Source organism: Mizuhopecten yessoensis, unplaced genomic scaffold (genome assembly GCF_002113885.1).
Source record: "Mizuhopecten yessoensis strain PY_sf001 unplaced genomic scaffold, ASM211388v2 scaffold11183, whole genome shotgun sequence".
In the NCBI taxonomy this organism is placed as follows: Eukaryota; Metazoa; Mollusca; class Bivalvia; order Pectinida; family Pectinidae; genus Mizuhopecten; species Mizuhopecten yessoensis.
In genome coordinates this window covers 1,715,202-1,728,892 of record NW_018408921.1, presented here as the reverse complement: position 1 = coordinate 1,728,892, position 13,691 = coordinate 1,715,202, and the positions used below count along the sequence as shown (strand labels likewise).

The 13,691-nt window shown below is 35.9% G+C and overlaps 1 protein-coding gene across 1 annotated transcript; it reads left to right on the top strand.

Moving 5' to 3' along the window:
- The first annotated feature begins 3,721 nt into the window (after positions 1 to 3,721).
- On the top strand, positions 3,722 to 11,896 carry LOC110440536. Its single transcript, XM_021483673.1, has 8 exons — positions 3,722 to 3,783; positions 5,362 to 5,512; positions 5,808 to 5,901; positions 6,356 to 6,483; positions 7,892 to 8,034; positions 9,223 to 9,268; positions 10,075 to 10,220; positions 10,907 to 11,896. The coding sequence occupies exons 1-8, from the start codon at positions 3,773 to 3,775 to the stop codon at positions 11,028 to 11,030; spliced, it is 843 nt and encodes a 280-aa protein (XP_021339348.1). The 5' UTR covers positions 3,722 to 3,772; the 3' UTR covers positions 11,031 to 11,896.
- Positions 11,897 to 13,691: the final 1,795 nt, after the last annotated feature.

Below are 13,691 nucleotides of genomic sequence, written 5' to 3'. Positions count from 1 at the left end.
GGGGGGGGTGACGATGGCTTCGCTCGTATCACTTAGACAGAAGGGTCCCAATATGGTACGTTATTACTATATTGGGAAGTGTCTTCTTTCCTTTTCAATCGATGTAGTGATCACAGGACACTCTGCATCATCTCAATGGTTTGAAGTACCATATAGTCAGCTGATGTTAGTTAGTTTAGCGGTAGTCGGAAAAGTGTTCAGTATTACTCCTATCCTTTTGTTTGTTTCTTCTTTTCCCCGCAAGGCTGATTCCTATGATTCTTAAGATTGTGATGGACATTCGAAGGTTTTCGTTAGTCTGCCCCATGTGGAATGACATTATCTCTTTTACAATGTTCTTGTAATATGTTCGGAATATCTCCAAGAAACGCTATAGCTACCGCCCACCATGAAATGCATGCACCATTATAAACAGATGAAGTTCAATACTTCAATGTTTTCGACCTTGGAAAGTTGGATGTTAAACAAGTAAGAAGGACACCAAAAGTCCGTATGATCTTGTAGCTATGAGAACAAAAAACACTGAACAGCATCGCGGTGTTTATCAAAACGGTTGAATCGGTTGGACCAGAATTGTGTGTTAATGAAATAAGGTCGGACCTACTCCTAGTAATCTGATGCTGCTTTCCTGCGAGCCTTGACAAACCCTTGCAAGGCCTGTATAAACATTTGCAGGTCCGCCAGGATTTATACCCGAAAATGTTATATTCAAAAACAGACAGAATGGTTGAAACGGATACGCGAAAGGGTTGCATTATTCACCTAATGAAAAAAAAGACCCCATTAATTAACCACATTTCATTCTGACCTGCTCGTGACAACTCCTATCTGTACTTGTATCTGTAGTGTGCGTGAATGCTTGTGTGTTATCTCTTGTTACTCTAATCATGAAAGTGCGATGGGGTGAATATGCATAAAAAAGTGTATTTACGTGCTCTAAACCTACAATACGTATTATGTCATATCAGAGATTAGATACGGAGAGGTAAGTTTGATATTTAACTGACACACTTAAAGTGTAATAGGTATTTTATTTATGTTTCTAGGCCAAAGATACGATATAGAGAGGTAATTAAAAGTTCAAACATCATCTTTTTAACATTAAAAATTTGAAACTTTCATAAAAGATCAATTAATTGTATATCTCAATTCATATAAAACATTCATAATCAGACTGTTAAGTTTTCTTTATTGAAAATACCTTTGATACATACCTGTAGCTTCGTCAACATGTTGACCTTCTGGTGGGCGTGACAGCAAAGATTGGTGAGGATTACCACAGATCTAGACAAGAGATATATGTTTAATTATCATGTCTTGGTTTAAAAATGCTGATTTCCCCCGATTTTAAATACGCATATATTGATGCAAAAATATAAACTCACATATATAATTATATATGCCATATGCTTAAATTATATCAAGTTCAGTGCAAAATCTGCATATAAATCCGCTATATATATATGCTACGGATAAGCAGAATATAATCACTTGAAATGCGAAATAAAGAAGCGTTTATTTAAAAAAAAATGTTTGTCGAAACAGAAAGCCAAAAAAAATAATGTTTTATTGCACTATTTGATAATGTCTCCTTTTTAGAACTCATCAGTGGTATTTAAGGATGTACTCTTCTGAGGTTTCAATCACGTTAGAGTCTCGTTTTGATCTGGTTTAATGGGTTTTTGTAATATTTAACAAATTATGATCAAGTTTATTAGCAAACACGCATCTGGAAAATATGTCAATAGACTAGATGCCTGTTGTTTGTAGAACTTTATTTACAAGAATTTACAAAAATTACCTATTCGGCGGCTACTTTGAAAATGTGTATTTCTTGCGCTTCAAAAAAGGCCAAATTTCACCTTTTTTGACACTAGGTTGATCACTTAAATTGTAATGTGTCGCCATTTTTAATTGCAGCAGGTCCAATTTTGCTGTACAACTTTATAATTTTAATATGATAAAAATAATATGCAACAAACTGGAAAATTATACATTATTGGTATTTTTTTTACACATTTAGTGTAACTGAGGCACTTTTGATTTTTGACCCCGAAAAAGGTGAAAAAAATAACACAAATGATAATGGGACAAAAAAAGAAGCTCACTGACCCTCCATTTTTGTAGATGTTTTGGAAAGAGAAACACATTTTCATTTAATTCATTAAATATTAAAAAAAGGTTAATAGCAGAACTTTTGATATCAAGCGTTTAATCTGCAAAAAATTGGTAAAAAAATAGTATTTTTTCATTAAAAAATAGGGGGTAGGGGTAGCTTTCTGAGTTAAAAGAAGAAGAAATTGTATGAATTTGTTCTGCAAATGGTCAAAACCAAAAATATCACGTAAAATCACATGTTGTGTTAAATTGGTATCTTTGACCGATCCTAGCACAAAAACGAATACACGGACATATAGGGTTTTTTTGCATTTTCTATGCCATTAACTCCTTTTTCCAAAAATCCATATAAGAAAAAAAAAGTTTAATACAGGAATTTGTTGACTTCTCAGAGGTGTACATCCTTAAGTTCAAAAGAATGAAATCTATGTTTGAAATATTCTAATCTTGATTATGTGATAAAAAGGATCCTACACTCGTTTTCATTTCATATGAAATTCATGAAAATCGTCACGAATTTTTCATTTCAGTTGGCCAGAAGCTCGCAAAATTGAAATTTCTTAGACTCGTTTCATAAAAATCATATGAAATGGAAACTCGTGTAAAATCCTAATATGTAGACTACAGCGAAATGGAAAGCTGATCGACCGTGCGATGATGCTGGCGATGTACAGAATTTAAGTTTAAGTTCAATTTTGATAAACTTCCATTTACACGATTTTAATAGAATATCGAAATATACGCATAAAGGCTGCCTTGATGGTCCCCAAATTAAATGGAAGTTATTATCCCGAATCAAGTTGTCAATTATATCGCACGGAATTTTCTATGCCGGAATGACTGACATGGTTAAGGTGATGATATTGGTGTATTTTTTTTCTGTAGATGCGTTTGAGATTGTTTTGAAAATCATGATGTACATTATTAACTCGGCTGTTCATTGCAGAATGAAGGAGTCGTTTTTGGACTGGTTATACACGCACTGATTGTAAGGAACGACAACTCTTGGTAGCGATTTTAACAACACCTGCAGTTTCTATAAAATTAGAATTGGAATTTACATGTCAGCCCACTACTGTCGTACCATTTGTTCGTGGGCTCAGTACACGCTTCCTACACATCTCGTTTTACATCAAAACAATCTATTCACCGGTACAAAACAGTAAGAATATGCTTCCACTCGATACTACGAGTTGCTTCCCTTTAACAATCAGCACTATACAGTTTTCCTACAGCTAAAAGTATGTGCGAATTTTATTTCATCGAGTTGCTCACGTGCATTGAGTGATGAGAAAGGTACACAACAGCATTTTAGAATAAGGTATCTAGTGACAGGAATAAATATAACAGTTTCTAATGGTCTGTTTTCCCATCCTTGTTGCATTAACTTGCAAAAAAAATCCGGTCAAATATGATAATAGAAACAAAATATCATTTAAAATAATTTGACATAACTGATCAAATGTAGGAACAAAAATGTATGGTTGGGATTTGGAGAAAAAAATTAATTGACAGTTCCCCTTCGTATTGTGTTAATGGTTCGCGTACTGTTGGACTTTTATGCAATCATAGCTGGTGATTAGTATAGTACCCAAAAGTACACATTCTATGACGTAGTACACATGATTACACAGTTGGCAAGCACCTGCAGAAAATGTCGGATAGGTAAGTGTTCAACTTTAAACGGAAGTAAAACACTCATGAATTATTATTGAATTATTTGATCTGTACGTTTTCTACTGACAACATCATTGTATGTCATTATGTTGGCCATTTTAACTAACAGAAGAATTGCAACATTTTGATTTCCAAAAGAGATTTGACCCCCCGCCCCCCTACCCCCAATTCATCTGTTTCTATTGAAAACTTAAGCTTGTATTTTGTTATTTTAAACACCAATGCGCGCTGTTATGGTTTTGATTCTTGTTAAACACGACATGCAGTTACTTTACATTAAGTGTACATAACGTTATTTATTATTAATTTATTGGTTAAGTTGAATCCAATAACAATTAAATGCTACGTTGATGTCAAAATGTAAACATCCGGGTGATCTGCCTCTGAGCAATCTTAGCATCACCAGGTGCATATACAGCGACTGTGAGTGAAAAATAAGCCTCGTGTGATCTTGAGTGATGCGTTAGCCTTGGGACGTGTTAGTGTTTCATGCATACAGTACATCAGCTTGAATCGTACCTTCCCTCTCCCATAAACTGTAAGCCTTGCTCAAATCCAATAATTTTAAAGAGTGTGGATGCCAAGAGAAACGTGCATCAGACCACCTACTAAATGCTCTGGATATTTCTAATTGTATTGTGGCAGGTTCAAATTTCACATAGGATTACAGTCGCCTTCTAGTGGTAGAACTAGAGCGTCTGACTAGGAAGTCTGTAGCTAGCTGGGATCGCATGTTTGATCCCCGGTGGAGGCACACTATTCTCTTTTCTGGTACAAATAGTGTCTGTGGCCCTCCCTGTGATGACAGGGAGTAGGAACCTGAGTTGTGGTGTTCAAGGATGAACACATTTAAACGGGGGAGTAGTGTGGCAGGTTTTAATTTTACATAGGATTGGGGTCGCCTTCTAGCTTCAAGCTAGAGGGAATTTCCCTTTAGCTCAATGGTAATGCATCCCACTAGGAAGTCAGGGATCTAAGACTCGATCCCCTGTGAAAGCACTGAGTACTCTGTTTCCTGTTACAAATGGTGTCCATGGCACTACCTGTGGTGATGGGGAGTTAGAACCTGCATGGGTTGTGGTACCGGTGTTCGAAGGCAAACACATTTAAAAAGGGTGGAGTAGCGTGGCAGATTTTAATTGTACATAAGGATTATGGTCACCTTTTAGCTTCACGCTAGAGGGAATGCACACTTTTCCCTTTCCTGTTACAGTATGTACAGTTTCTTTTAATGGTAAATTTTCCCAGTGGGCACATGTAATCTGTGAAAATACTCCAGCCACCCCTCAAAGTCCAAACACCTAAATAATTCCTGGACTGCTGGTCTATACTGATCAGAACAAGAAACATTGAAATACTAATAATGTCCTTGCTCAGCTTCAAGATTTAATATTAAGATATTAGTACAAGCACAGACTTAAATGTAGATCTTATTCTGTGGTACAAGTCCAATATGAGTATAAACCTGGTTATTCACTTAAAAATTCCCTATTGAATACGGTTTCAACAGAAGCTCTGATTTGATTGTGTAAATATGTATGATTTTTTGTTTTCCAATCTCTATAGTGTGTCAATCAACGCGGAGAGTGCTGTGAGTGGGGAGACCGGCAGTAATGTCGCTCTGTCGTCAGCTGGTGTCCCTCTAGCAATTGTCCCCGCCTATAAACACCTACAACAACAGAGAAAATTCCAGGGGCCAATCAGTGAACTTCCAGAGGTAAATATGGAGAATTTTGTAAACATACATCTAAGGTATTCTCCTAAAAGCTACAACCTCCCAGTGCAATGTGACATCAATAAGGAATATGCCAAAATGTTGGTGTTAGATTTCAAGTCAGTTTTAAAAAAAATGTTTACGAAGGGCGAAAAAGGTTGAAGTGAAAGTGTGGTGAAAATTTCCAGATACACAATAGCTATTTATAGCTGAATAACATCCATCTTGTATGAAATATTGCATCCACATGTCATTTCAATTGATAAAGATATATGTTATACAATTTCATGTTTTTTAGCTGCCATCCCACAGATTCCAATACTCTGTTTGGCATGATCTGCGGTCAGGCAGTTTAAAGGGGACAGAACTCAAAGCTCCACGAGTCAGAGAAGGTGAAAATACTATTTTGAGATTTAACAACCTGGGAATGAAATCATTCTGTCAAATAAAGCGCTTAATTTGATCTTCCAACTTATCTTGCCATTCACCCATAAAGTTAGCAATTATAGTTTAAGGTGTAAAATATGAACTTCTATTCAAATTATATGAAACATATGCCAGGATAACATTTTTAGAATCCCAAGATAGAAATAAATCCATTAAGCAATATGAAAGTGCTAAAATCAATCTGTATTACCTCCCTTTAACTTAATGAAAAATACCAACAATTTATCATTATGGTTGATAAAACTAACAGAGGCCAGATTGAAAGGTAATATGTTTTCAAGATTAGATAATTGTTCTTTTATGATTTGGACAGGAAATGATTTTTAGGTAAAGATACTTCACTTACCATATAACCTTATTTTGTTAAGTCTTGAATTGTTCCTCATGCTTTACATGTAGGTCCTGCTGAAAAAGGAAGGGCATTTTACCTGTTGAAAGATGAGGACAATCAGAATATTCACCACTCCCTACATGGGAAGCAACGTGTACAACATCGCACAACACTGGAGGACTGGAATGCAGCTACGGTATACATCTTTATCTTGGAATTCCCCTTCGAAATCTAAGGGTTCCGCATATATTCTCTCATCCTCAATACTCCAGGGGCTATGCTTACTTTCCCCCTCTGTACCCCTGGAATATGTCATTTAGCAAAAAGTGAAGGCATGCAGCTAGCTGTTTGATTGATCTCAGGTAAAAAAAATCCTGACCAATCGCTAGGCTGATACCAGTCCTTTGAAGATTACAGAAGAGGGAGACCCAACTTCAAAGCCTGTCAATTTTACTATTACACCACCGCAAGATTCTTTTAAAGTACATCAAAGGATCAAAGTAGTCTTCTCATCACATCCACAAGGTGGCAAACACTGAGCGCTTGATTTTGCTATGACATATTCCAGGGGGTGCAGAGAGTGAAAAGGCATAACTCTGGGAGTATCAAGGATGATCTTCTTCATCCTTGGAATGTGTCACAACAAAATTGGAGGCTCTGTGCATGCCACCTTGCAGATAACACAAGTAGACTACTTTTATCCTTTGATATACATCAAAAGAATTGTACAACATCTTAACTGTAAAATCGACCAGCTCTGAAGATAGGTGTCGCTCCCCAGTAATTTTCTAAGCAGAGGTATCCTGGTCGAAATTGGTCAGTTTTTATACCTGAAACTAATGGAATAGCTAACCATGTGCCTTTAATCATATCATGATATGTTCCTAGGATGTAGAGAAGATATGCTCCCCAGGATCAGGGAAGGAATAGGGCTGCTNGGGGGGGGGGGGGGGCTCTGCAGAAACCGGGTTTTCTTCTGTGTCTTCTACAAAAAGGTCCACACTATATACTTAATCTGCTGCCCCCCCTCACAACACTTGGTGTCTTTATTTTTTCTTTCCTCTCGTCACTATTCTTTTTTTTTCGGTTGGTGCCTCACTTAGTATTCTCTCTTCTTATGACTTTAGCTGTTGTGAGGACTGTTAACCCAGTCACCCCTAAAATCACATTTAAACCTTACCAAATCAAAGGCTGGACAAGTCCATTTTAAAAAGGTAGGAGTGAATGAGTTTAACCCTAAACATACTAAGTAACAGAAGATATGTTATGTGTATCAAGCAAAACTCTTGGACTTACAGATACTTGGAATTAAACAAGATAACATTTTGTGTAATCGGTTCTCTTAAAAACACGATTTCTTGGGTTTAAACAATATTTCTCATACACTTATGAACATTTGTAACAGAATGTCTATTTTTCATAATGCATGTACTTTGTGATATATATAAGACTTTTATAACTATATGGTTGGCCTATGACCTTAATTTAACAAAGACATGTATAAGCAGAAATACTTATAAATTTGTACCGATTCATATGACTTTATCAGGTTTCATATCTATGATGCTGTGAACTTTGACCTTTGTTTAACTTCTGATCCCCAGTCCGCAAGCCTCTGTTACCAAGAGTTACATCACCAGTATCAGAAAGATAACTTTTACCGTATCCTTGGCAACCTGAAGAACGTGGAGCAGTTATACCTTGTAGACAACAGTATCACCACTCTCGCATCCTACAGCTTCCCCAAGTAAGGAACCTGTAGCATTATATTACATGAAAGAATGGTGTAATACAAATATGTTGTATTGTACCTGCACTGTAGACATACATGTTTTAGCGGTATTCTAATTTTAGTGCTGTTTGGGCTTAAAATATTTCATAAATTTCAGGATCCTGGGCGTACCACTGCCAAAAACTGTAACCATGCAAAACATAATCAACAACATTTGTTCTGAGTGGAAAAAATCAACAACACAGGAAGTAGAACGGGATTCGAACCCTAGACTACAGTTTATTATACTATTGCTCTAACAGACTGAGCTACCTACATGTAGTCAATGGAAGTATCCTGAAATGGTCTTAACCACATTTCTATCACATTTCCACATATTCAGATATGATACAAATTAATGGAAATTAAAGGAATTCTTTTAGATAACAGGAACTGTTTAGTCGCAAAATTTGCCAAACTATGAGCATAACCACCTCTATTTTCAAGTTTAACATGCCGTGATATCATTTGGAGTTGGAAATATATTAATACATTCAAAAGCTTTTCAGTAATTGTTTTTTTGAACAGATCAATTGACATTTTTAACCATCCAAATTTTGTAAAATTACATACGAGATACACATCTGTGACAATACACTAAAGGTGGTATTATATGCAAATTATTGGAAGAAGAAGAATGTGATTTGAACAGGTAAAAATCACTGAACCAGTCACTTTGGCCTGCTGTCTATTCTTCATAAAAACACTGATACAGTTTTGCTGTTATGCATGTCTAAACATATACCTGGTATATAATTTTATTAACCTTTGAAACAAACTCATTTCACTGGTTGTCATATTACCGGTAGATCCAATTTGGTACCCTCAACCAGTTTGTTTAACCCTTTCACTCCTTTGTAACCTTAGAAGACTCTACCATGCATTGATCTGGATGAGTCCATTATGGTCTACAGTGGTGAAAGGGTTAAGCAGGTTGTCAAATTCCATTAAGCAGAAAGGCTGATTTATACTAACCCATATGGAAGTTTTGACCAAATAGAAAGAATTAATAAAACACATGTATATTATTTAAACCAGGCATACATTTTAATTTCTGTTTTTCTTAGGATGGTCTTCTGTGAAAATAACTCCTGGTCCAATTATCATTATAGGGGAGGTCACCACTGTTCTTTAAATAAATTTGTTCATTCTAAACTATTTCAGATGCACTGTGTTGAATTTGAACAAGAATTTCATCTCATCATTTAAGGTAAGCATTAGATATTTGTACAGTCCAATACTTTATCTATCTCTAAATGTTTGGTAAACATTTGATATACATGTATATGTGTTGTTGAACTTAAGACTGGATCAATCACCCGCTAAAAGGTAGCTCAATTGGAAGAGCGTCGGTCTAGAGTTCAAAAGGCTCCAGGTTCAAATCATAGTCTGCCCATGCATTTTCTGTATCTCCTATTACAAAATTAGTGAGTTTGCCAACCCTTTTTTTCAAGCACTGCATGGTGAATGCTTGGCAAGGAGATACCCGAACCTTGGTTGTAAATAGTTGAGTGTTTGGGGGCAAAGACTTAGAAAAAGGAGGGATGAATGTACTGGAATGGATCAATTGTTGGCGACCAGGTAGCTGAATTGGTAGAGCATCCTTGTAGATTTTGGAGGGTCCTGGGTTCCAGTCCGGGTCTAGTTGTTGCATTTCTGTTCCTCCTGTTACATATGTACATATTATAGTGTTTTGTGTATTCAGCCTTGACCTATTAATTTGGTCAGAAATTCATGAAAAATGAAAGCTCTAAGTTTCCTTTCCTTTCTTTTTGTCATGTATATGATTTACTTATGTGTTGTGGTGGTTTTTTTAATAAGGAATGTCAAACTAACTTTTACAATCGGTGCTTAAACATATCCAAAGTGACGTGTGACAAGTAAAGGGAAACAACTAAAATAAATGTCTTTATTGCTAAATTAAATTTGTTTTTACATCTTTTTGGTAATTTAGATCTTGGCGATAAAAGAATCTTTTCATTTTGATTGTTGACCAGTTTGTTTTGTTTCCTTCAGAAATTGCCGTCCATCCCAAAGATAACCTGTCTGACGATGGAGGATAATGATGTGAACAGTTTTCGGGGCCTGAGTTCACTGTCCACCCTAGAGCAGCTGTATCTCCGTGGAAACCCAATCTCATTTGTCGTCAACTACAGACCAAAGTAAGTCATCACTTGTGAAAACTTGCAGTTGGTGTGATTGCTTTTTGTCCCCACTCAACCAAGTTAGTGGGAGTACATAGAAACAGGGTTCATCCATCTGTCCATCCATGTAGAATGTTAAGAAGAATTGATTCATGGTTTTATCTATATCTCGATAACTATACATGTATTTGCTACGTGGATTAAACTTACATCAGTTAAACAGCTAGGGTTGCTCTAAAAAAGACAACTATCTATGTGTGATAGCTATAGTGTCATATGAAAGCTAGTGTGAGATCTACATAACCTGATTGGCTGTCAGTGTGTGATCTCTTAACTGTGATTGGCTGTCATTGTGTGATCTACCAAACCTGATTGGCTGTCAGTGAGACATTTATGAAATATGATCATTGGCTTTCAACGTGGGAGCTATCAAGTCTGATTGGCTTTCAGTGTGTGATCAATGAACTGTGATTGGCTGTCATTGTGTGATCTACCAAACCTGATTGGCTGTCAGTGAGAAATTTATGAAATATTAATGGCTTTCAGCATGTCAGCTATCAAGTCTGATTGGCTTTCAGTGTGTGATCAATGAAGTTTGATTGGCTGTCAATGTGTCATCTTTGAAATTTGATTGGCTGTTGATGTTGATTCATGAAGTCTGGATATCATTTTGAAGAAAATTAATTCCTCCAATCTGTTTACAGGGTGTTCAAAATGCTGCCCCACCTCCAGGTGTTGGATGGAGTTAGCAAGCTGGAGGATGATGATGTGTTTGTTGATGAGGAGGACATTCCAGATCAGGAGCCAAGCCGCTGTGTGATTGCCTAGGTGTGTCCTCATTTACATTCATCAGTGTTAGTCAAGACAGGACAGTTCTAAAAACAGGCATCATGGTAACCTGAATCTCTATATAAATACATATCAAACAATGTGACTGTTTTATGAAGGATTTTTGAAATGAAACATAGTAAGTGGTTCAAAAGTTCAAAATATTGCAAAGTCAATAATTTTTAATGTTGTCTGGAAAACTGTTTGACAGACAATGGCATGCAACAATCAATCAGATTTACCATCTAATGTTTTTGATTGTTTTCTAGCAAGCTGTTTTAACTCCTGTGCTCAACAGTCAGGGTTTAAAGAAACTAATGATGCAGATTCATAATGTCAGATAGCAATTTGTTTTTCATTGGTCAGGTAACAAAATGGGTGTTTCATGCCGTAATGTCAAAATTATCTCCCCTTGGTGTTGGGATCAATTTCAGTGAAACAGTTCATCCAGGTGATCCCAACACTTCGGAGGAGTAGTGTTGGGGATTTAAAACCATGTACCAACTGGATACTGTTTTGTAAACAAGGTAAATCCAGGAGGCAAAACTAGTTGGCAAATAAATATAAGTACATTGTGTACCAACTTGTAGTAGGATGAGGAATCGTGATAAAGATTGTGTCGTCGCTTGGGCTCGAACCCGCGACCCTTGCCTTTCCAGCCCGATGCTCTACCGCTGAGCTAAAGGGAAATTCCCCACAGCTGACCCTTGTAAGGCAACCTAGCTAATCAATGCACATCTTTTACAAACTTACTGGTGACACTTGAGCCTGTTGTGATTGATTCTTCCTGTGTACAAGGCAACTACTGTAACAGTGTCTCTACTAGCTGCGGGAACCATAGCTTCTAGGCCCGATCTTTTAAAAAACAAATATCGGACCATAGATCCGATAACAATAAAAAAAAAAAAAAAAAACAGGCCCAGAAGCTACGGTTCACGCAGCTATGTCTCTACCTACTCAGAAAATCAGATTTACATATTGGACCATTTTCAATTTTATCTACCATTTCAAATCGCTAGCTACATTATTCTGAAGTATGGCATTTGACATAAGCAATTTCAATTCTGAATGGCCTATGGTGTCTGCTCTACCTAATTTGTGCTGTGTACAATTCTAAATCTTTAATGGTAATTCTACAATTTACAGCGATCACTCAGCCCCTGCTAATATTGGTGAAATATTGATTCCACTTATCTGGGATAATGTGTCGGTGACAACATGTTGTTGATGTGATACGTTTGCTGTATTTTTCAACTTTTGAAGACATTAATGTTTTTTTCTAATATTGTATGATTATGTTGTTCACATACAAAATTTAAAAAAAACACACACAAACAAAAATATTACAATATTTATTTGAATCTCGAGATTGAAATTTTATTCAATTTCACAGGAAAATAGCTAAAACATACACACATGCACTGGCTTTATTTTTTCTTAATTTCGAATTTTTCAAAAAACAATAAAAAACACCTGTATCAAAACCTAATTGTCAAGTTCCATCTTTTTATCTTTCTTTTTACTCTGGGTTGAAAAGTGTGTGACATAGAAATGTTATCACATCAGGGATCAGCTTCTTAGTAGAGTTGTATATAAATGGCAGAATAAGAAATGAAAATTTATCTTCATACTTATAAAATGACTACATTGAATGAGAAGATGACTTAAAATCCTATAAATAATGCAATACTAACTAAATCAGTCACCTTTCTGTAAATACATGTACTGTATATCAGGAAACATTCGTTGAGTCAATTTTTTCTCGGCCTTTGCCGTTGAAATCCATATATATATATTCTCCCAGTGTTTATTTCCTCCTTGGCATATTCACTATACATATAATAGTTTACTTATATTCGCCTAGTGAAACTGCAGTGAAAATTTCCCGGTATACAGTATTTTTTTCATGTACATTGATGTTAGTCATTGTGATCATATTCCATCCATTTATAATTTGATACGTGCAGGCCATGTACTTACTGTATTTATGTAGATCTTTTATTTAATCATTTAATGAATTTTATCATACAATGTATACTTGTCCGTGATATGGGTTGTTTTGCATGTGTGATACCCCTAGCTGTGCATAGGCCATATATCCTGGAACAACCCATATCCGCCCAGCACGCACCATATCTAATCAACTTTCCGTTCAACACTTTTTAGAAAAATCACACCTCAAACTGGTATTGTACACACTGCATATCCGTCTGTACATGCTATTCTGTTCATTGTGTTTTATCTAAGGTAGAATGTGATTATACTTAAGCTCATGAAATAAACAATCTCTTTGTGTTATATTTGTAACTGCTGATTATTTAGATGTTATAGAGCAGTTTATGATAAAAATGTTACTATCTGAATATTTCCATATTCTACTCCGTATTAGCCCTCGACCCATATCAACCCTCGGGCTGATACAGGGTAGGATATGGAAATGGTCACATGATAACCTTTTAGGTACAGCATCTGTTATGTTAAATTATTGTATGAATGCTTTTTTGGCTGATATTAAAATGCTAGTTTAGTATATCTTTAATATACACAGATCATTACTCAATATTTATAAATCTTTGCAATATATATGTTTGATGTATTTGAAGTAGTATTTATATAAAAATGCAAAGTTATATAAAAGTTAAATAATGTAGGAGAGAACAA